Below are 21,089 nucleotides of genomic sequence, written 5' to 3'. Positions count from 1 at the left end.
GCTTATGTTCATTTACATGTAGGCTATTTGCTTTTAAAAATCACCAAATTGCCCTGACCAGTTTGGCTTAGTGGATAGAGCGTTGGCCTGCGGACTGAAGGGTCCCAGGTTCAATTCCAGTCAAGGGCATGTACCTTGGTTGCAGGCACATCCCCAGTGGGGGGTGTGCAGGAGGCAGCTGATCGATGTTTCTCTCTCATTGATGTTTCTAACTCTCTATCTCTCTCCCTTCCTCTCTGTAAAAAATCAATAAAATATATATTTTTTTAAATCACCAAATTATTGGTTACAAAGTCCAGAGCAATTAATCTTCAAATGCCATTAACAAGTTCCATCAAACTGGAACCTCAATTCTTTGTAGGCTGAAGGCAGTCTTACACAATTTAGTCCACTCCATAAAGCCTTCGAGGTACACAATAAATGCTTGTTGAATTAAAAATAGCAATGTTAGCACTGTTGCTCTAATTTTTACTTGGGGTGGGGGGAGTAGGCATATTTTTAAAAATCAGGTTTTCATACAATAAACTTTGCCCTTTTTAAGTGTATATTTCTGAGATTTTTTTGACTTAAGAGTTGAGTATATATTTCTAAGAGTTTACCACAATCAATAATACATGGAATAGATTTATTTTTTACTTCTTATGAGAATGACCCGAAAGTTGTCGCTCATTGCTTTGCATTATTAGGTGCTTAGTGTAAGAAATACTTGTAATTTGAATGTATAATACAGTACAATATGCTTCTAAGCCATAGAAATCTTAATATGCAGAAAATAACATTTCCTATAGCTTTTTGAAATTGAAGTTTTCTTAGTAACCTCCTAATATTTGGATGAAGTAAAATATATTACTCCTTGGAATGCTTTATTTTATTTCTACTTTAGCCAAAGACACTTATAATGAGAACAGTAGATATAAATTGTATTTCTTTCAATCATTTTCCCCAGAAGGGCCCTCTATTTTATTAAGAGGTTATAATATATTCATTTTCCACAGGTATATGAAAATAGTAGAAGCTCTACCGACCTACGGAGTCCATTATTACGCAGTAAAGGTAAATGTTTCTACATGCAAGGCTTTTGTGATGCCCATGTCATTCTGTGAGTTAGTGAACACCAGCTTTATAAAATTGTATAAATCATATGCATATATATGTAAATTATCTAGAAATTTGAGCATTGAGAATAAGATTGATTTAAGGAAAAAAAAGCTTGATATCTTGTAATTTTCAGCAAATTACAAATCATATTTTTGCCAAATACTTGCTATGTTCAAATGTTTTCCCAAAGCCTCTGTTAGTCCTAAGATATTCAGATCATTCTCCTGACACATCTGTTCTGTTAGCTATTCCTACTTATTTTTCTCTTTTACAATTGTTTACCTTTCTAATGCTACCAGAAATTCATTAGATAGTGCCTTTATGTGAGAACCATGCACTCTCCAATGTCTTTTCAGTAGCTTCATGAAATCCTCACATTTTTTGTAGGATTTGCAATGCAATTTTCCATCAGTACACTTTGTGTTTCTGTGGTGTTTTTTGATGTTTATAAGCAGGGAGAGAGTGACTAAGGAGTATGGTGAGGTGAGAAGAGAGAAAGCAGGTTAAGAAGGCAGTGTTGTTTGAAAGCAGAATAGTTTTATAATTGATCAATCTTAAGTAATTCTTCAAATTCCAACAATGTTTACAATTCAAAATGGTGGAGAATTGAGTAATAAATACCTGCATAATGGGACACCCTGTACTAAATATGTATACTAATGCAACTTTAATTTCTACTGATTCCTGGTTTGTTGGCATATAGATATATGTTCCAGCCTAGGTTTTCTTTCCTTATGTCAATACAACCTATGCTTTTAAGACCGAAAAGATAAATTTATGGGGGGAAAAATTTCTCCCCTCCCCATGTATATACCTCACAGGCATTATTCAAACATTCTGTTTTTCAGTATTCCCATGTTCACTGTTAAGTGTATTACAAACATCAGGACTTAGAACCACTTTTTACATCTTTGGAAACTTCCCTGACCTTTGCAGCTGGTTACTAATCAAGAGAACAAAGAGCTTTCTTTCTTTCTTTTTTAAATAGATAACTGGGTTTGTACTTTGGATTAATTCTTAGTTGAATTACTTACATTTCATTTCTTCTCCAAATGTTTAATCCAAGCAGTAATGCTTTGGTCTTTTTGATGGTATTAATAATATTGGTCTGTTTTGACTTAAAGGTCTTATTTGAAGAAACTCTAAGAAGGCATTTTAATAACAAGTTAGGTTCTTAAGTACTGTTTTGTTTACCAAGACAGCTTGACTTTGACTTGCGGATACTTGTTAAAGGATGGGCCTGGTGAGCGCTAGGCCACCGCCAGACGACTTAACAATTAGGTCTTGGTTCTCATGCTTTCCCATCTTCCAGGATAAACAAGGACTTCCTTGGTGGCTTGGAATCAGCTATAAAGGAATTGGCCAGTATGACTTACAAGATAAAGTGAAACCTCGGAAAGTAAGTGTGAATCGCTTCAGAATCTTCAGAGCACCTTGAGCTGTTCTAGGGATGGGAGCGTTGCTTTAAGGGGCACAGAACAGTCTTGGGCAAAATCGTTGGTTAGTGAAGCAGTGGGTTCCGGGAAGGCTCTGGTTACACGTGAAGTGTGTGTACAGAGATGAACTCTGATCACAACCTAGTTCACAAGTGCATGCAAGGAGGTTTCTGTCTGAAGTTAGGATGAACAGGATGATGCCATTTCTTTTATTAATTTATATATGCACATACATACAGATACATATTTAATTGGGTGGCTAAACAGACAGATTAATTGTAAAGACATAATAAGCCAAAATTCCTGGTGCCATTACCTCTCAGTAATGTGGTTATGTGTGATCTTTTTAATGCTCTTGCTATTTTTGCTTATCTTTGTTTCCCAATTTTCCACACTACACATGTATGTTTTTTGTAAAGAAAAGTAAGTTATGCGCTGTTTCGTAAAGGGCCACATTCTGTCTGGTTTGGGTTTTTCAGAGCTAATAAGTGACATTATTTTCAGTTTGAAATTGGATGATGAAGTTGTTTCTCTCGGCCCAAGCACAAGCAGACAATACGTGCTTGCCTGGGTGAGAGCTGGTAAGTCCATATGGGTAACGTTGCCTGCCCGGCCTGTCAGTATCCTAAGGACTCAAAGGCTTACTCGTGCCTTTATGCAAGTGTCCTTTCAGCTTCCATCGGTGCTCACAATCTTCCTTGCAGTTGAGAGAATAAGGAAAGCTTATTTTCTCCCCATTTTATGGTGGTGAAACTGACGCAGACAACACAAAAGGGTGGGCGGGGCCACCACAGCCCTTCCATGCCTGGACGGCTCTCTGATCAGACTGGTTGGGCATTGAGGCTTATCCAAAAGTATCAGTACAAGTATTAGGGCATTATTTTACACCCGAGATCCATCCGAGGGAGGGGCAGTAAGAGGGCATGTGTGTAATCATACAAACAGAACGTTGTCTCTGTAAGCCCTGTGACCAAGATCCAGTGAAGTAAGGACTACTTGAAAGTTTGCTTCTAAGTCCAAATTAGAAAAGAGGGGGCCATATGCTTTTTTCAAAATCGTTTTTATGTACAGTTATATATTTTAATTTTTCACCAAAAGTTATAAATATTCATTGTAAAAGAAACCAGAAAAGCAAACACTACAGAAACAGGCCAGTGAGGGCAGGAAGTCCTTCTTGGTCCCCGGGACCCCCGTGATGGCCAGTGTCAAAGGCGTGTGTAGATGGTTCGTGTGCACTTTCTCAGTGTCTGTGCTGAGCTTTTCCAGCGGAAAAGAAAGCTGGCTGCGCACGGACCATGCTCTGTCTTGTTTCTTCAGGCCTCTTTTCCCTCTTTTTAAAGCACCAAGTGTTCCATTATGAGGAAGCATAATGTATTTCACCAACTCCCTCTCGATGCCTGTTATGGTGTTCCCATTGCGGGAGGGTGGGCTGGAGCTGAATCCCAGCCAAGGAAACAACCAACCCCTAGTTTATCTATTTTGTAAGATCAAATTATGACCAATCATGTCTTCTTAAGGTAGGCCTCAGTTGTGCTAACATATCTTTTGCTAACTTATTTCTCCCTTTAATTTTACTTTAAGAAATAACATGCAGCCCTAGCCGGCTTGGCTCAGTGGATAGAGCATCGGCTTGCGGACTGAAGGGTCGCAGGTTCGATTCCAGTTAAGGGCACATGCCTGGTTTGTGGGCTCGATCCCCAGTAGGGGGCGTGCAGGGGGCAGCCAGCCGATCAATGATTTTCTCTCATCATTGATGTTTCTACCTCTCTCTCCCCCTCCCTACCTCTCTGAAATCAATAAAAATATATCCAAAAAAAAAAAAAAAGAAATAACATGCAGCAGTCTTGCTGGTTTTCGAAACTTGCATGTAAAATATAACTTCAGTTGGCTCACAAGTCATTTTTAGCTAATGGGACTGATGAAGTTGAGCCTCCCGCTGCCTGCACATGCTTCCCCTGAACACAGCCAGCCTCCCCCCCCACCCCCCACAAATAACGGGACCGGAATGTGCACAGTGAACAGTGCAGTTGGTCTCTCTCCCTTGCTCATGAGCCACAGGCCTTTCTTGCCTTTCACAGTTTCGTAGAAATTGGTAAATACTGTGTGACACTGATCATAATCAGGTGTGCTTATTCATTCCAGAGTCTAGACAAGGGTCAGAAGCCACTTCCTCTTTTCAATTTGCAGAGTTTTCCTGTTTCACTTACAAGACAAGCCATCTAGCTCAACCCTAAATGGGCCATCCTGTGTTCATCACTGTCTTGCCTTCCCCTTCTTGGTTACTTAAGCCGTGTCCACTCCGTGACATTGTTTGCCTCCTTTCTTCCTGTTAAACCTGACAATGGGCTTGGCTTTCGTATCTTTATTTCTCCACAGCCCAACAATTTAAGGGCTTATTGAAGGGAGGCTGTTTTATGAGTCCCTGTCCTGGCCCAGTTGGCACAGATGAAAAATGCATCCCTTAAAGAGTGTGAGAGCAGACTCATAAAAAGAGGTCACGCTCTAGCTGTTGCATGGACCTGTGCGCAGCCAGTTACCAATGGCCCAGCGTGAATGAAGGTCAAATTGGCCAACTCGAATGAAACAAAGGCTGGAATGGGAGGCCTTGGACATGCTCAGCCTCTTGAACCACATGCCTGCCATAATTATATGGGGTGAAAACAGGCCATAAGGAGGGAGATTTACCAATAACAAGAGATGCCAAAAGGCTGTTTTGAAAAAGGGTTGGTCCAAATCCACAGGCTGAGTCCTGTGTCCTTTCCACATAATGTCTGTCCGTTCTAGCCGGAGTGTGGGGGCCTGTGTTTGTCTTCCCTCCGAGAACACCAGCAGGTGCCCTTCATGTGTTTTGACTGTCAGGCCCTTGCCAGTCATGGGCCAAGCTGCCTTCAGTTCTGTAGTAGACTGGTGAAGGGAAGAGTTTGGGGAGCAGCCCAAAGCCTGTCTCTGATGTCTCTTTGCTGGGTAACCTTGGACACGTTGCTGACTCTCTCTTTAAACGCAGTTTCCTCATCTGCACAATGGTAATGCCACCAAATGCCCAGGGTGGTTATAAGAATGAGATGAGATTACACAGCCATCACTCAGCAACCGGTAGTTGTTAGCGAGGGAGAGAGACGCAAGAGAAGGAAGGAGGAACATTCTTGGATCACTGTTTGGATAGACGATGACCCAACATTGCTACAGACCCACAGCCCTTAAGCTCCACCACTGGTCCACCCTCAAAGTTTTTGTTTTCAGAGGCTGGTAAGCACTCTGCCTCTCCCAGTTCATTAGCATCAATGCCCTACTGCATGATGCAAATTAAGAGAAAATTTAAAAATTTTAAATTACAAAGCACAAAAATTCAGGGTATTAAAAATCCAGGTCATAAGCAGTTTTTCTTTTTAATCCTCCCTTTGGGCACAAAATGTGTCACTTCGAACTCTTAGGGAATGTGAAAGCACACCAGAACTCAACTGCATTTCAAATGCAGAACATTTGAACTTAAAAATGATGAAGTTTTACTTTAAAAAGAAAACACGCAGACTTGTATTTCTTCTCGGCTTTTATGGTTCATTCAGTACTTCAAGGAAAATGTCTGTTCTTCACAAGATGCAGACCAGGGGGTCAGTGGCTGATCAAAGTCACGCCTTGACTGCCTTATACCCCCGCGAGGAGTCCCCCCTGGGACCAGTCAGCGATGAGGAGTAGAGATGGCATGCGGGTGGCGCTGTCAGACGTGGATGCCGCGGTGGGGTAAAATGCTTTTTCAGGTTAGTATCTTTCTGCATTATGTCAGGTTGAGAAAGTCTTACAATCGCCCCGGGCATCGCAGGGTGAGGAGGAAAGGTTCTCAGCCTTCAATTAACTGGTTTTTAAAAAACTGTTGGTATATAAAAAAAATAAATAAGTAAAATAAAAATAAAAATAAAAACTATTGGTATTCCCAAATGCCTAGACGAGTTATGTTAAGTTACAAATGCCTTTCTGTTTCTTTACCGCAAAAGTATAGAGTTCGTTTCACTTAAACTCAGAGTGACTTGCTTGTTTTTCTAAGCAGAGCCATCTCGATCCTTTCTAGCCTCCCCTTGCCTTTCTACAACTATCGCCTCACCGGGGCCTCCATTAGGAGACCGCTTCTAACGCTGCTCAAATGCTAGGTGAGGCTCACCATAGGAGGGGAGGCGTGCTGTCCAGCTCACTTTCTACATCAACACAAAATCCAGTGCAGTGTGAAGGGGAAAACTGAGTCACCACATGTCAACGGGAGACCTGTCCATCCTGTTTGTAAAGTGTGTAATTAAGCTTCAGCCACACCAATAATCAATCTGATGGTTACAACTTTCTGCAGACTCAGTGGGTGGAGAACTCAAATCCTGAAGCTTGGATTTGAAGTGCGAGCCAGCCCTGCACTCCTGCTTACAGGTTGGCTGACCTGGAGCTGTTACTCAACCTTTCTGGGCTTTTATTTTCTCAGCTGTCAAGTTCAGATCATTCTGTCTACTGCATGTACCCCAAAGATCATTCCAAGAACCCAGCGAGCCAGTGAATGCCTTCACTCAGCAGACATTGTCCGTTCACACATGCTCTATAGGAAGTTTACTGGGCAGCAGTTAATCACAGGTAGGATTTTAAGCAGCTCTTCTAAGACAAGGAACTCTCAGAGAATGGGTTGGACATTGGCAAGTATCCATTCCATTTCAAAACCAGCAGGCAAATGGAAAGAATCCAAGGCAAGCAGCCATGTTTTTCATAAAGTCACCAAGTCTAATTGCAAGGGGGCTGGAGAGTGCAGGCTCCAGGTGACCATGGCAAGGCCTGACTCAAGGTGTTCTGTTACTAGGAGGAAGGAAGAACATCCTGGCTGGTGTGGGTCAGTGGTTAGAGTTTCGTCCCATGCACAGAAGGGTCGTGGGTTTGATTTCTGGTCAGATTTATACTCAGGTTGCAAATGAGTTTCTCTTTCTCTCATCAACTAAAAAGACATACTCTCAAGTAAGTTTAGAGAAGCAGGCAGAAAAATCGATTCTGAGGGAGATAACTAGTTTTTGTCCCACTGTATTGGTTCCTTTGAAGTAAGCAAGAAATAAAGACAAGTATGCATTTTGAGTAGTTTCTGATGGAAATTAACAAGATGGCAGGACAGTAGCGGGATGAGTGGAGGACAGGGTGTGTTGGGGAAGGCCGCTCTGAGAAAGGTGACGTTCCAGTTGAGACCTGAAGGGTGAGGAGCCGGGCTTGTGGGGAGCGGGTTGGTGTGTCCCCGTCAGAGAATAGTGTGTGTGGAGGGGAAGGAGGGAGGCCACTGTAGCCAGAGCTCAGCGGGGAAGTGTTCCCCACGGAGCTGAGAGGGTGTTTGAGGAAGAGCAGCGCCTGCTGGACAGGCAAAGCCATTAGGTTTCATTATGTCTTTTCCCTTGTATTTCCTGGCATTTGCCAAATGGCTGAATTGTTGGCACATACAGAAAGCTCTTTAATAGGGCTGACTCGTCCAAAGGCAGAGAAACCAAACAGTGCCCACAGCATTGTGAAGACTTGTTCTATGAAGAGGCTCACACAGTAAAGGTTTCTCCGTGTGTGCTTATGACTAAAGATTGGTTTCATTTTTTTAAAATATACTTGTATTGATTTCAGAGAGGAAGGGAGATGAAGAGATAGAAACATCAATGATGAGAGAGAATCATTGATCTGCATGCACCACAACCCGGGCATGTGCCCTGATGAGGAATTGAACCGTGACCTCCTAGTCCATAGGTCAATGCTCAACCACTGAGCCACACCGGCTGGGCAAGATTGCTTTCATTTTAAATCATTCCACCTTCTGGAACAAATTTCTAGCAAGACAGTGCAATGTGCCAATTTTATTTTTTTCCAAAAAAAAAAAAAATTATTGGGGCCATTCTGTTTGCAAGGGCCCCAAGCTAGTACTTTATATTCTTTATCTTATTTAAGGAAAAAGCCAAGTTCCTGTCATCAAGGACCTGACAATCTATCTGGAAAGACAGAATTATGTTCAAAATTAGGGATATAGTTGAAAATATAATAACCAGACTAGGTACCAACCCGTGAGAGGGGATGCCATGCTGGTGCCCGGAGCAGCCGGTCCACTCTGGCTGCATCAGGTGCCCGCGGGGAGCGCTCTGAGGTGCCTCTGCACAGGAAGCCCTGACCTCAGCCCCAGGCGAGAGGTTCAGCCACAGGAAACCTGGGGGGGAGAGCATCCTCCTAGACGGTCAGGGTTTAATGTGATGCATTTCCTGATACCCAGAACTTCATCTTCAAAATACCAGAACTTTACTCCTTGCATGTAAGATGGGAAGTTTTGTGTATGGAAGGAATGACATCACTTGTGAAGAAGTAATTTTCACCCCTGGAGTGTGTACCATTTGGGTGTTTAGGGAACTCGAGTTTGGCATCCCTGGCACTTCCAGCAGGGCCTCTTCTGGTCTGATGAGGGGTTGTTTTTAGAGCAAAAAGCTTATCTCCCTCAGCAATACACTCCCCTGACCAGCGCACAGGCACATCACCAACTTACCCTCTGCGGCGGCTTTCTCATCTCTGCTCTTGGGACATGTGGGGCCAGGGTTCTGCGCCGGGGCGGGGGGCGGGGGGTGATGGTCCACAGCATCCCCAGCATCCCCAGAAGATGCTCGTGGCACCCCCCTCCAGCGTCATAACCAAGATGTCCCAGACCTCTCCAGACGTCCTGGGTGGAGGGATGGCGAGGGATGCAAAGTCATTATTGGTGAGAACTGCTGGTCTAAGTGAAATTCGAGGGACTCGGAATCCATGTTCCTTCCTGTGCGGTAGAACTGGGAGTTACTGCTTTTTTCTTTCTTTCTTTTTTTGTTGACACACAAATGTCCATAGCGCGCTCTTCCCGGTGAGAAAGGTCGGATGGCGGCTGTGGTGAGGCACTGGGGGTTTGGAGCCTGGTTGCCTGGCTGGGAATCCCGGCTCAGCCCCTGTTTAGGGATGTGACTTTGGCCAGTTTGCTGAAGCCTGTGTGAGCCTCAGTTTTCTCTTGTAAAATGGAACTAAAAGTAGTACCTCCCCATCCAGCTGTTGGGAAGATGCCATCTCCGTCACATAAACATTGATGGACAGGAAGATGGCTGGGTGGGTAGAGGGAGGTCAATTTGGTTTTCTCAACGCCTATAATCTGGCAAAATTCTATTTTTGTGGTACTTCAGGAGGCAAACCAGGTCCACTAGCTGGCTCATGAACAGCATGTTCATCAAATGTAACCTTTTTTTTTAATGAAAAAAGAATAAATCAATGATACCATGATTTGTTTTCTTCGGGTCACTGCAGAGGGTGGCCCTGTGTGAGTCATTGATGTCAGTCACACACTACAGCTGTGACCAGCCCAGATTTAGTCATTTCTAGGTGGATTTGCAGTTAAATGATTAACCTGTGTTATAAGTGCTATTACAGTGGAACCTCAGTTCTCGGAACATCTCCCATCTCCAACAATCCGCTTCTCAACCTGACAAGCCTTCCATGCTGATCCCTGTACGATCAGTGACGCAGCTCTTGGTGACAAAGGAGAGAAGGCGTGAATCGGTTCACTGCTGTTACAATCTCAGGATAGTGTGCTGTGAACATTTTCGTGGTATTTTTTGCTTTTGTTGCTGCTTACAATGATTGTTAAATTTTCATTTTTTACTGTACATTTCCTTTCCTTTTTGTTAAATTTTCATTGACATTTCATGTCCTTTTTGTTTTTAAAGTGTTTATAGATTAAACAGTACATTAGACATGTACGGTATATAAGAAAGGTTAAATCTTTTGAGGGTCTGGAACAGATTAATTCAATTTACTTTATTTCTAATGGGAAAAGATGATTTGGTTTTGCAAAAGCTTTCCAGAACGAATTAACTCTGAGAAATGAGGTTCCATTGTATATGTATTTTGTAAAAGCCTCAGTGACATCTCTCCTGTCCTTGCCTAGTGTTAAACCTTTGGGTGGTGTCTACGTTCAGTTTGTCAAGGTTCAAAAAGACACTTTGATCCGTACTGTCCAAAGGCTTTTTCTCAGTCTTTCAAAACCCAGGAGGTCCCTGTGGCCGGCAGCAGGTGCACTCCTCGGCGTTTCTGCACCTGCCGGGGCACGTTCCTGTACTGAGCACCGAGACAGGAGGGAGGTGGCGTCCCCCTGGGGCGGAGGCGTGCCTTGACCACTCCCCGCTCCTCTGTGACCTCCATGGTGCAGGATCAGTGAACACATTTCCTACCTAGAGGGTGTGTTCAGAAACCACTGATAAAATCAACAGAAATACCGCAGTTTTTACAGAAACTCACAGAATTGGAAGCCTGGGTGATACAGGTGTGTCAACAGAATAATTTGGCTGTTGCTCACCAGCAGAAAGGCAGCTTTGGGATCCAGAAGCTGTTTCTCGTTCTATGCCTGCTACTAAGTGGCCACCTCCATCTGCATAAGGGCATGATCAAATTCGGGAACTGGACTGAGGGCCTTCGAACAGAACAAGTAGCTTTGTCACCTACCAAATATCTACTCTGAGCCAAGCACTGGGCTAAGTGTCTCCTAAACATAAGCTCGCTGGACCTTCCAACAACCCTCTGAGGCAGGCGCTGTTGGTCCCACTTTACAGATAAGGAAACTGAGACTCAGGAAAGTTAAGCACTTGCCAAATAAAATACAAGTGATGGCCTATGAACCAGGAGGTCACGGTTCGATCCCCGGCAGGGCATATGCCCCGGTTGCAGCTCAATCGCCAGTGTGGGGGCGTGTAGGAGGCAGCCAATCAATGGTTCTCTCTCATCATTGATGTTTCTATCGCGCTCTCCCTCTCCCTTCCTCTCTGAAATCAACAAAAATATATTTATTTTTTTAAAAAACACGAGTGGTGGAACCTGAATGCAAACCAAGGCAGTCTGACTTGGTCCCATTGGTTCAGGTAAGCCCCACGAGAGAGGGGACCTGGCCATGATTCGCCAACAAGAACAGAACCGCTCACATAGAAGGCAGACAGAAACCTTGGTTGATTCGAGAAGAATGAGTAAATGGTTCCACAAGCCACTATCGCGTGCGTCACCGAGGCTCCTGAAAGTCCCCGTGCTTTCCTGCAGCCTTGCTTTCCAGCAGGACAGTGATTTCAGGTTTAGGGAACCACTGAGATCGTGGGGTGGGAATGGGGAAGAGGTGATTTCTTCTGGTTCTTTAAGTTTACAGTAATTGAGGGTAGATTTCAAGAAAATGGCTTAAATATCCAACCCATGCATTTCATTAAATAAAGTGTAATAATGGGTGGTAAGTTTTTCTGGAACTATCCACTTCCTTTACATCTGAGGATTATTGTGATTACATGTTGCATACTTAATAAAAGAAGTAAAATATGACTGGTAATGTAGCTCTCAAATAGGGTTTGACTCTGCTTTGGTTTTGTATCAGTTTTTAAATTTTTTGTCACTTTCTTTTGTAAGGCAGGATGCTTACTGACCTTAGCATGTGTTCTCTTCCTGTTGTAGCTTTTTGATGATCTCTTTGTTAATGTCATTGTTCTTATTGCTCCTCTTTTCCTTTTCCTACCTTTCCTGTCTATCTATTTTGCAGTCTCAAAGTTAATCCCAGCTATTATTTCCTCTGTTGTCATCTACTTCCTTCCTTGGAGGCTGAAGGGCACGATGGATCATTCTAGATGGGTGTAGGTTAGAAAGAAAGTTGGACGACCTACCATGTAGCTTTATTTCTGTCATATAATATTTCCACCATAGATTCCCAAAAAGCATAATTTCTAACTTATAGCTACTAGAGAGTGTCAAAGAAACAATAATAAATACTAACAAATGGTTGTTATTATGCTTGTTGAATGATCACTTTATAAAGCAGTTTAGTTTCATACTCTTACCTTTGTGTTGCAAGGCAAACAAAACTCATTTTTTTCTTTTAGATCTCTGAGAATGGTAATTTTGGCTTGGACTAAATATTGTGTTCAATTTTAATATGAAAATTTCAAATGTGTGTGTGTATACACACATGTGCATAAATAATATATATAATAATCTTGTCCTACCCTAAGACATCATGCCTGGTAATAGTCCCACCCTATATGGGCACCAACTGTTACACATGATAGAAGATCGGTTCCTCCGCCTTCGAGCTCTCGCCCTTCCTCGAATGCAGGATGGTCTCTTTGGGCCCTCACACTCCCGGTGATTGAGAGTGCTGCCTCCTGCATGAGCGTTTCTCAGTGGGGCGGCCACACCGTCAAGTCAGCTGGGGGATGTTTCTTTGACCAGTTTCCCCCTTTCCTTCCATTGGTCTGAAATCTCCTTATGATTTTGACAGGGGCTGTGGAGGGGCTCTGATTTATCCTTTAAGGGAAACAGTGGCAGAAAGCAAGGGAATGAAAATGAGTTAGCTGCCTGGGGAGTGCTGACTGGGTGATCGACCGTCCAGTAAATGAACCATCCGCCTCAGCTCCATTGCCGTTTGCCACTCCATCTGCCTTTCTGAGATCAGGAGCACAAATGTCATATAAAGGCACAAGGAAGAATGATTTCAGAAATTTCAAAAGAACAGCTAGCCTGTCTCCAGCTGCCAGCTGGCTCTAGGGCGGCTACAACCAGTATTTTCCTCACGCCCCAATCATTGATAAGAATCATAATGATAATAGTGTCTAAAATAGAGGCCTCTGAATGCTTAGGAGGTGGACATGCGCTCTTGCATAAAGTCGACTGGCCTATGTTCGTTTTATGTAAGCATATTGTTTTAATTTGAGAAATGTTCATTTCTTTTAATTTTTTAAAAAATACAGTGGTAAGAAAATGCCAACACCTACATAACCACTTAAATGGTCGATTACTAATATTTTATCATATTCACTTCATCTTGTTTTTATTAATAAAAGAAGTGAGATATTACTGTAATGTAGTTTTCTGTACCACTTACTCCTGCACATTCTGCCGTCCCCACCCTAGGGGCACCCACTGTCACAAATCGAGTTTGTCATCCCAAGTCAATCTCACAGGCACAGCCGTGAAATCACTTTTTGCATAAACTTTAAGGTTTCAGGTAGGGAAGTGGCCTGTTGGCCCCGATGCAGGGACGGGCTGAGTGGGGGCCAGGCGCTAGGATTTCAGCGGGTGAGTGCTGGGGGAGGTGCTCGCAGATCGGGTTTCCAGCCCGGCCTGGTTCTCATGTGTGTGGGAATGGACGCGAAGGGAAACCCAGCTGCGCTGCGCTGCGGCTCTTCCTGTAGAACCTGTTGGTGCCCCGGGTGAGTAACCAGGTAGAAATGGCTCCCGGGCCGCTCGGCTGAAATCTACCTGCGCCCAGAGCCACTTACTCCCCGGGAAGATCGTCTGCATCCACACTGTACCCCCTTAAAGCCGAGTCTCTCTCCGGGGAAAGCCTGCCGGTGAGAACTTTGCTCTCTCCCACCGGTCGGTCGGTGGGAAGAAGGAGGGGGACGGGGAGGTGTCCCCAGATAAGAGCGGCTGCTGTCTGCCGGCGAGGCGGCCGTGGGAGGCTCACTGTGTGAAACTGAGTCACGCCTAAGTCTTAGGAAACTCGCTCAGACTCACCCGGCTGCCGGTCGGGAGGGAGGTGGAAAGAGCCCCAGGGGTTCCCTCACAGTTCTGTCCCATTTTTGGAACTTCTGGATTAAAAGAAATGAAAGCCTCACGTCCATTGACATTTTAGGAAACCGGTACGTAGCTTCAGCTTTCACTAGTCCTTCTGCCTGGGCGAGGGCTGGAGCTGGCCGCTGTGCCCCGGGGGCGGGCTGGCTTCACTGCTGGGGATGGCGGGTCTCGCTGGGACACTTCTGTCTCCTGTTTGAACACTTTTGGCTGCATGTGGGCAGGACCCTTAGATCATGCTGTTCTCGCATGAGCTGACATGTCTGTGAATACCTGGGTTCCTGTGCTTCAGGAAATGGTTCTACTGATAGTGCGTTGCAGAGAAGTTATTTGGATCATTAAAATGCTTTATGAAGGTTCTTTGAACGTATGTTAAAAACCCAGCCAAAGTCTAGTAATGGAATGAAATCACTGTGCTATTATTTCCCTAATAATCAAGACTAGGGTCGGAGTAGAGGAATTCTATGAAGTCCAAGAGACAAGACGGGGCTCCGGCTAGCACACCGTCTAACGTGAGTCACGGGCCAGGAAATGCAGCAGGCACACTGAGTTCTGTGACGAGCTGCCTTTACAAGTTGTGTGGCTTTCAAAAGCACATTGCTAGGAGGGTCTCTTCTCCACCAACTGGCAAACAGCTCTGGGGCCGCAGTAGAGCGTCAGCAGTGGGGATGTGGAAGTTACAAACCCCGGAGGCTCCGGCTCAGACACCAAAGGGCTCTGCGCCTTCACCCCCACCCACCCCCGCCTCCAATTCCTGGTTTCTGCCCCATTTAGGGGAACACTCGTGGGCAAGGAAACTGGTGGTGGAGAATCGCCCCTGCTTGGGGTTCTGGCTTACTTTCACTTTGCTTTCCTTTGAAATGTAACCTGTGGTCTTACTGCACCCTTCGGTCCCTTTGAGTATCTTTCCATTTAAATGTGAATCAGCATCTTTGATCAGGAGACATGTGCTTACCGGAACCTCGGAGGATTTCCTTACCAGCTCTCATCGCGTTGAGTCACGGGAAATAGCATGCATGTTCCCCACGGTGCATAGTTTTATTGTTCAAGGAAGAGTTGGTGGAAATTACTGTCAGAAGGAGGGATAAATGGTTTCAGGTTGTCGTTGGTTTGTAAAAAGACTGCATCGCATGTTCGTGCTTACTGTTGGTGTGCCTTCTTTATTTTTTTCATTGAGCTGATTTCTAGATGCAGTAAAGTTTAACATAAATTAAAGCCATGTGTGTTTTTGTGTTTTCTTAATTTATTAGCTGTTCCAGTGGAAACAGCTGGAGAACTTATATTTCCGTGAGAAAAAATTTGCTGTTGAAGTTCACGACCCACGGAGGTGAGGGTCCCAGCTTTCCCTCTGCTTGGTCCTGGGGGCTCTCTGAGTGATGCTGCGAACATTCACGTGCAGCTTTTGCGTGGATGTGTGTTTATTTCTCCTGGGTCTGTACCTGGGGGTGGAACTGCTGAGTGAAGGGCTGACTCTTTAACCTTTGGAGGAACCCCTGGAGGTTTACCAAGGCGGCGACACCATTTTCCATTCGCACCAGTAGTGCATATGGGTTCATTTTCGCCACATCTGCCCTAACACTTGTTATTTTTAGTTGAGTTGTTCTTTAACAGCCATCCTCGTGGTGGGAAGTGGCATTTTCCTCATGACTGATGATGGCTGAGCATCTTTTCATGTGCTCATTGGCCATTTGCATATCTCAGTTCAGATCCCTTGCTCATTTTGAAATTGAGTATTCCTGATCACTTTAAAAAACAGCTGCCAAGTGATCACCATTAATGAAAGTCAGGACTGTCGTTTCTCCAAGCTGATACATTTATGGCTATTCGGAGGACACGGGGATGGGGGAAACAGCCCTTCACAAAACGATGGGCTGAATTCCTACAAATGAACGTTGGTCCCTCCCTCCCTCCCCTCCCCCATCCTTCCTTCTTCCACCCTGTCCTCCGATTCACCTGGTTTGTGCACAGGCAGCCCTCTGGACCAGGTTTGGACTTGGGTACTCTCAGACAGCATCGTTATGTCCATCCTCTGATGGTGCCCGAGTCAGACAAGTCCATCTAGACCAGTGGTTCTTAACCTTCCTAATGCCGCGACCCTCATGTTGTGGTGACCCCCAATTTCATTGTTACAAATTGAACATAATTAAAGCATAGTGATTCATCACAAAAACAATATGTAATTATATATGTGTTTTCCGATGGTCTTAGGTGACCCCTGTGAAAGGGTCGTTCGACCCCCAGAGGGGTCGCGACCCACAGGTTGAGAACTGCTGATCTAGAGCCTCGATGTTCTTTTCCTGAGGAAGGTGCTGATCCCCAGGTCTCTGTCTTTAAAATAGTATCCCATTTACTCCCGGCTGCTTGTGGTGGTTTTAGCTACGTGTTTTTAGTACAGCTTCTAATTTGACTAATCCTTATCTGCCTTTGAGTGTGTGCATGCATTTTTTAATACACTAGTTTTACAGAGAGTTATTACCTAGGAGTGATGGGCTTTGTCGTAAAAGGAGAAACTCAGAGCTCTGTCAGCATGAGGGTGGCGGCAGAAAAACACTGAAGGAGATGTTATTACATTACTCACTGGAAACATTTCATGCCGTGCCGGGCCAGAAGCCAGTGATTTGAGTGCTTTTCTTCATCTTCAGGATTTCGGTATCAAGAAGGACCTTTGGGCAAAGTGGCCTCTTTGTGCAAACCTGGTATGCACACTCCTCGCTCATCAAGTCCATCTGGGTGATGGCCATCAGTCAGCACCAGTTTTACTTGGACCGGAAGCAAAGCAAAGTAAGTGACTAGACGAGGTTCTGTAGGAGTAACTCCTGCCCCTCATTTGCTTTCTGTTTAAAAGATAAGCATTCTCAGAAAAGATGAAAGCACATCGGTTTTTGTTCTTTTAGGGTTTTTTTTTTAAACTTTACTACCAACTGTTTTAATTTTTCTTATATTAAAAAAAAGAGCAATATAGAACCTGATTCAAAAGTTGTCAGATTTCCCCTGGTTGGGTGGCTCAATTGGTTGGAGCATTGTCCCATACACCAAAAAGTCATGGGTTTGATTCTCAGGCAGGGCACATACCTAGTTTCCATCCCCAGTTGTGCCTTGTATGGGAGGCAACCGATCAATGTTTCTCTCTCTCTCTCTCTCTCTCTCTCTCTCTCTCTCTCCCTTCCCCTCCTAAAAGTCAAGTCAGCCTATGGACTAAAGGGTCCCAGGTTTAATTCCAGTCAAGGGCACATGCCCGGGTTGTGGGCTCTCATCATTGATGTTTCTATCTCTCTCTCTCTCTTCCTTCCTCTCTGAAATCAATAAAAATATTTTTTTAAAAATAAATAAAGATATATCTTTGGGTGAGGATTAAAAAAAATTGTGTGTATATGTAAACTGGTAATGTTTTAAAGTTAATGATTGAACTATACCATAACAATCATGTATCGTTATTAATACGTTTAGCCACAAAGCCTAAGTCTTGTTTCTTCTGAAGAGTGTCATTTTAGTATATGTATAAAAATTCTAAATTGTCCTCCATGTTGACATTTTTATTCTATAGTAACTTACTCATTAATTTGACAGAGGCTTAATTGAGTGAATTCCATCACAATGTTGTATACCTTTTAGGCAAAAATTCCTTCAGCCAGAAGTTTAGACGACATCGCGATGGATTTGACGGAGATGGGAACCCCGAGGACCTCCAAACCGGTCACTCTGGAGGCAAAAAGCCAGTTCATCATGGCCAGCAATGGCAGCTTGATCTCCTCAGGTAACCGGCGGGGGTTAGAGAGAGTGCAGCAATCTTTAGTTTATTTCACTTTTGTTGTTGTTTAAACCACTTTTAAATGCATCTTTTAACCCATTATTTTGGGAATAAATAAGCATATCCAAATTACAGTATGCAGAAGTTTTTAATAAAAATTTTAAACTGGTTCCAAAAATATAAAGTTAAATATAGTCAGGTTGCATAAGTAACACCAGATGCAGAGACAGTGAGTGCCTAGGAGCAGCTTAAAAGGACATTTTCTCCTGATAAATTCCATCAGCTTCTTATTCCTCCCAAGAAGTCCTGGAACCTTTTGTCACTAAGTATTCGCTAACATGCATTTTCCCATTAAAATCCCACTGTCAACTTGTGCATCTGAAGCAGAGAATATTCCTTTGCCTTGCTCGCTTGCTTTCTAAAAGAACATTCTAAGCAACTGTCTCAAGGAACATCTCACCTGCTCAGAAAAGTTAATTTTGTCCTCGAGTGTATCTAAGACATTAAGCGTTTTATTACTGCTCCAAAAATGACTGAGCCAAAGCGCAGAAGGCACATTTCATTACCAGGCTCCGCTGGATGCCCAGGAGCATGAGAAAATGTTCTCCCGTTTCCTTTTATTATGTTCACCAACAAGGAGAAAAGAAATAAACTATTTAATAGCAGGTTTGGCTTAAAAATCCTTTGTCCTTTGAAAAGGAAGGAAACATCCCGTGGGTAAACCTTCCCTGCCCCCACTTCCAATCCCCCAGGTTCTCAAGACTCGGAATTGAGTGAGGAGCAAAAGCGAGAGAAAATCCTGGAACTCAAGAAGAAGGAAAAGCTGTTGCAAGAAAAGCTCCTGAAAAAAGTCGAGGAGCTTAAGAAGATCTGTTTGCGGGAGGCTGTGAGTCTCTTCTGTTTGGGGGGCTCTTCAAATGGTACCTGACAGCTCCGGCCAGTACCCATCGTCCTGTCGCTCTGTTCTGTCCCGCAGGAGCTCACAGGCAAAATGCCAAAGGAGTACCCGCTGGGCATCGGTGAGAAACCTCCGCAGGTCAGAAGGCGTGTGGGCACCGCGTTCAAGTTAGATGACAACCTGCTCCCCAGTGAAGAGGTATGAGCACCAGCCGCCGTTTCTGTGAACAGAGACAGAGCCGCTGTCTGCTGAGCGTGGGCCACTCGGGCGGTTGGTTTTGAGTTGGTGCGTTTTTATCTCACCAGTTGAAAGTGATAATAGAGACCAAACTGAATTCCTTCTTTTGTGCACAGCTCAGTTAAAATTGTTATTACTCTTCCAAACACAGAGAGCACTCATCAAACCCCAAATGTTCATAAACTGAGAAACGTAAGAATTAAGAATGCTGACATTAGACTCTTCCACTTCAAACTAGGCAGCAGCCTTTGGCAAATACTTTTCCCTCGTTGAAGTCTTAATTCTCAGGTCTCAGTTTTCTCATCTACAAAATGGGGGTGCAGTGATTGTTTTCCCACCAAGGGAGGCGAGGAGCATTCAGTGAGGTAATACATGTCCGGCACGCAGGTAGAGAGAGCAAAGTCTGCAGATTTGTTAGCCCACATAGAATGTGCTTTCTCATTGCATGTTTTCATGTGGCCTTCCTCGTTTCTTATAGAAATTTACCCATCTTGACTTTAGAAAATGATAGCAGTTTCCATCAATAATAGAGTGAGCTTTGCTATTTATTGAGTGCTCATTGTATACCCAGCTCTGCACTAAGAATGCACATATACTTGTGTGAGGTAGATGTTACTTTCATTTTACAATAAAAAGAAACTGAATCATTAAAAAATTAAGCAGCGTGCCTGGGGTCATACAATCAGGAACCCCCAGAGAAAGGAGTCAAACCCAGATTTACGTCTGTAAAGCTATGCCTGTGCAAACAACATTCTGCATCTCTGACTCTTGGGTTAAGAATCCCTTTCTTGAAAAATAGGACCTTTACCCACCAACTAAATAAATGAAAGGCCATTCCCTTCTTTGAAAGGGAAAGAGGGTGAGAAGTCGATGTAAATGGATGAGGAACGTTTTGAGGCTACCTGTGCAGTGAAACCGGGAGATTTTATTCCCAGAGAGCGTCTGGTTTGAGACTGCACGAGAAGTCTGACTCAGTGCCAGTACGTGTGAGAGTGAGCGAGTGTCCACAGAAATAAAACAGCATCGTGTGTAAATGCAGGACCCTGCTTTGCAAGAGCTGGAGAGCAACTTCCTAATACAGCAAAAGCTGGTGGAAGCTGCAAAGAAACTTGCCAATGAGCCAGACCTGTGTAAAACCGTGAAGAAAAAACGAAAGCAAGATTTCACGGATGCAGTGAGAAGGCTGCAGGAGATTGAAAATGCAATAAATGAATACCGAATTCGGTGTGGGAAGAAGCCGACCCAGAAAGGGACAGGTCCCTTACCAGGTTAGTAACAAGTCAAGTTTTTTTGTCCCGTCGCCAAGACCCTTGATGGTATATAGCATTTCCAAATCAGTTCATTTGGTGAGAGAAAAGGAAAAACAGGAATAAAAGTAACTTTCTTGGGATAAAAATGGTTTGGAATTTCAGTCTTACAAGTACGTAAACTTGGTTTTCAGTGACATTATCACTGTTGTAATAATACTATATTACTACGTTGCTTTAATTTTCGGGATAAAAGAGCTTTCACTACAATATTAGTTCGCAGTAAGACAGATTCACCTTTAACTGAGCTGATGTCATTGCAAGAAACACATTTGCCAAATCAGAGGAGAAGAGAACTGTAGTTTCCTGAAGGTTCTAATGCCGCAGACTGTACAGTTTTTTAAGGGCCTATCCAACTTATGTGGGAAGGAAAGAGTTCTCACAATTACTGTCATTATGGAGGCCACTTAAAGATATGGGTAAATGTTCATACTATAACAGGAAATGCAGAAAGGCAAGCTACAGAATTGTCACTGCAGCATACTCCCAACATTATATAATTACTAGAGGCCCAGTGCACAAATTCATGCATGGGTGGGGTCTGGCTGGCCCGGCCCCAATTGGTGGATTGGGGCCAGGCCTGTCGGGAGGAAGACACGGCAGGAGATTGGCTGGCCGGCCCACCCCAATTGGGGCCCAATCAAGGGCTGGCAGGCTGGGGGGAGGGGCCGCGGGCAATTGTCTGGCAGGCCCTGCCCCCAATTGGGGTGGGGGGACCAATTGGGGGTCAGCGGCCAGGGTAGGGGCCCTGGGAGGTTGGCCGGCCAGTCCCACCC

At 44.1% G+C, this 21,089-nt stretch overlaps 1 protein-coding gene across 1 annotated transcript in view; it reads left to right on the top strand.

Moving 5' to 3' along the window:
- The window catches only part of FRMD4B (FERM domain containing 4B), a 122,097-nt gene that overhangs the window by 84,546 nt on the left and 16,462 nt on the right, over positions 1-21,089 (top strand). Inside the window, exons 9-16 of the mRNA XM_014542553.1 lie at positions 996-1,053; positions 2,411-2,497; positions 15,374-15,450; positions 16,766-16,904; positions 17,736-17,877; positions 18,624-18,757; positions 18,848-18,967; positions 20,046-20,274. Of these exons, the coding sequence (XP_014398039.1) occupies positions 996-1,053; positions 2,411-2,497; positions 15,374-15,450; positions 16,766-16,904; positions 17,736-17,877; positions 18,624-18,757; positions 18,848-18,967; positions 20,046-20,274 (986 nt within the window). The remainder of the gene's footprint in view (positions 1-995; positions 1,054-2,410; positions 2,498-15,373; positions 15,451-16,765; positions 16,905-17,735; positions 17,878-18,623; positions 18,758-18,847; positions 18,968-20,045; positions 20,275-21,089) is intronic.

This window comes from Myotis brandtii, unplaced genomic scaffold (assembly GCF_000412655.1).
Source record: "Myotis brandtii unplaced genomic scaffold, ASM41265v1 scaffold1080, whole genome shotgun sequence".
NCBI classification, from domain to species: domain Eukaryota; kingdom Metazoa; phylum Chordata; class Mammalia; order Chiroptera; family Vespertilionidae; genus Myotis; species Myotis brandtii.
The sequence above is the reverse complement of the archived record's forward strand: the minus strand, read 5'-3'. Positions and strand labels throughout refer to the sequence as shown.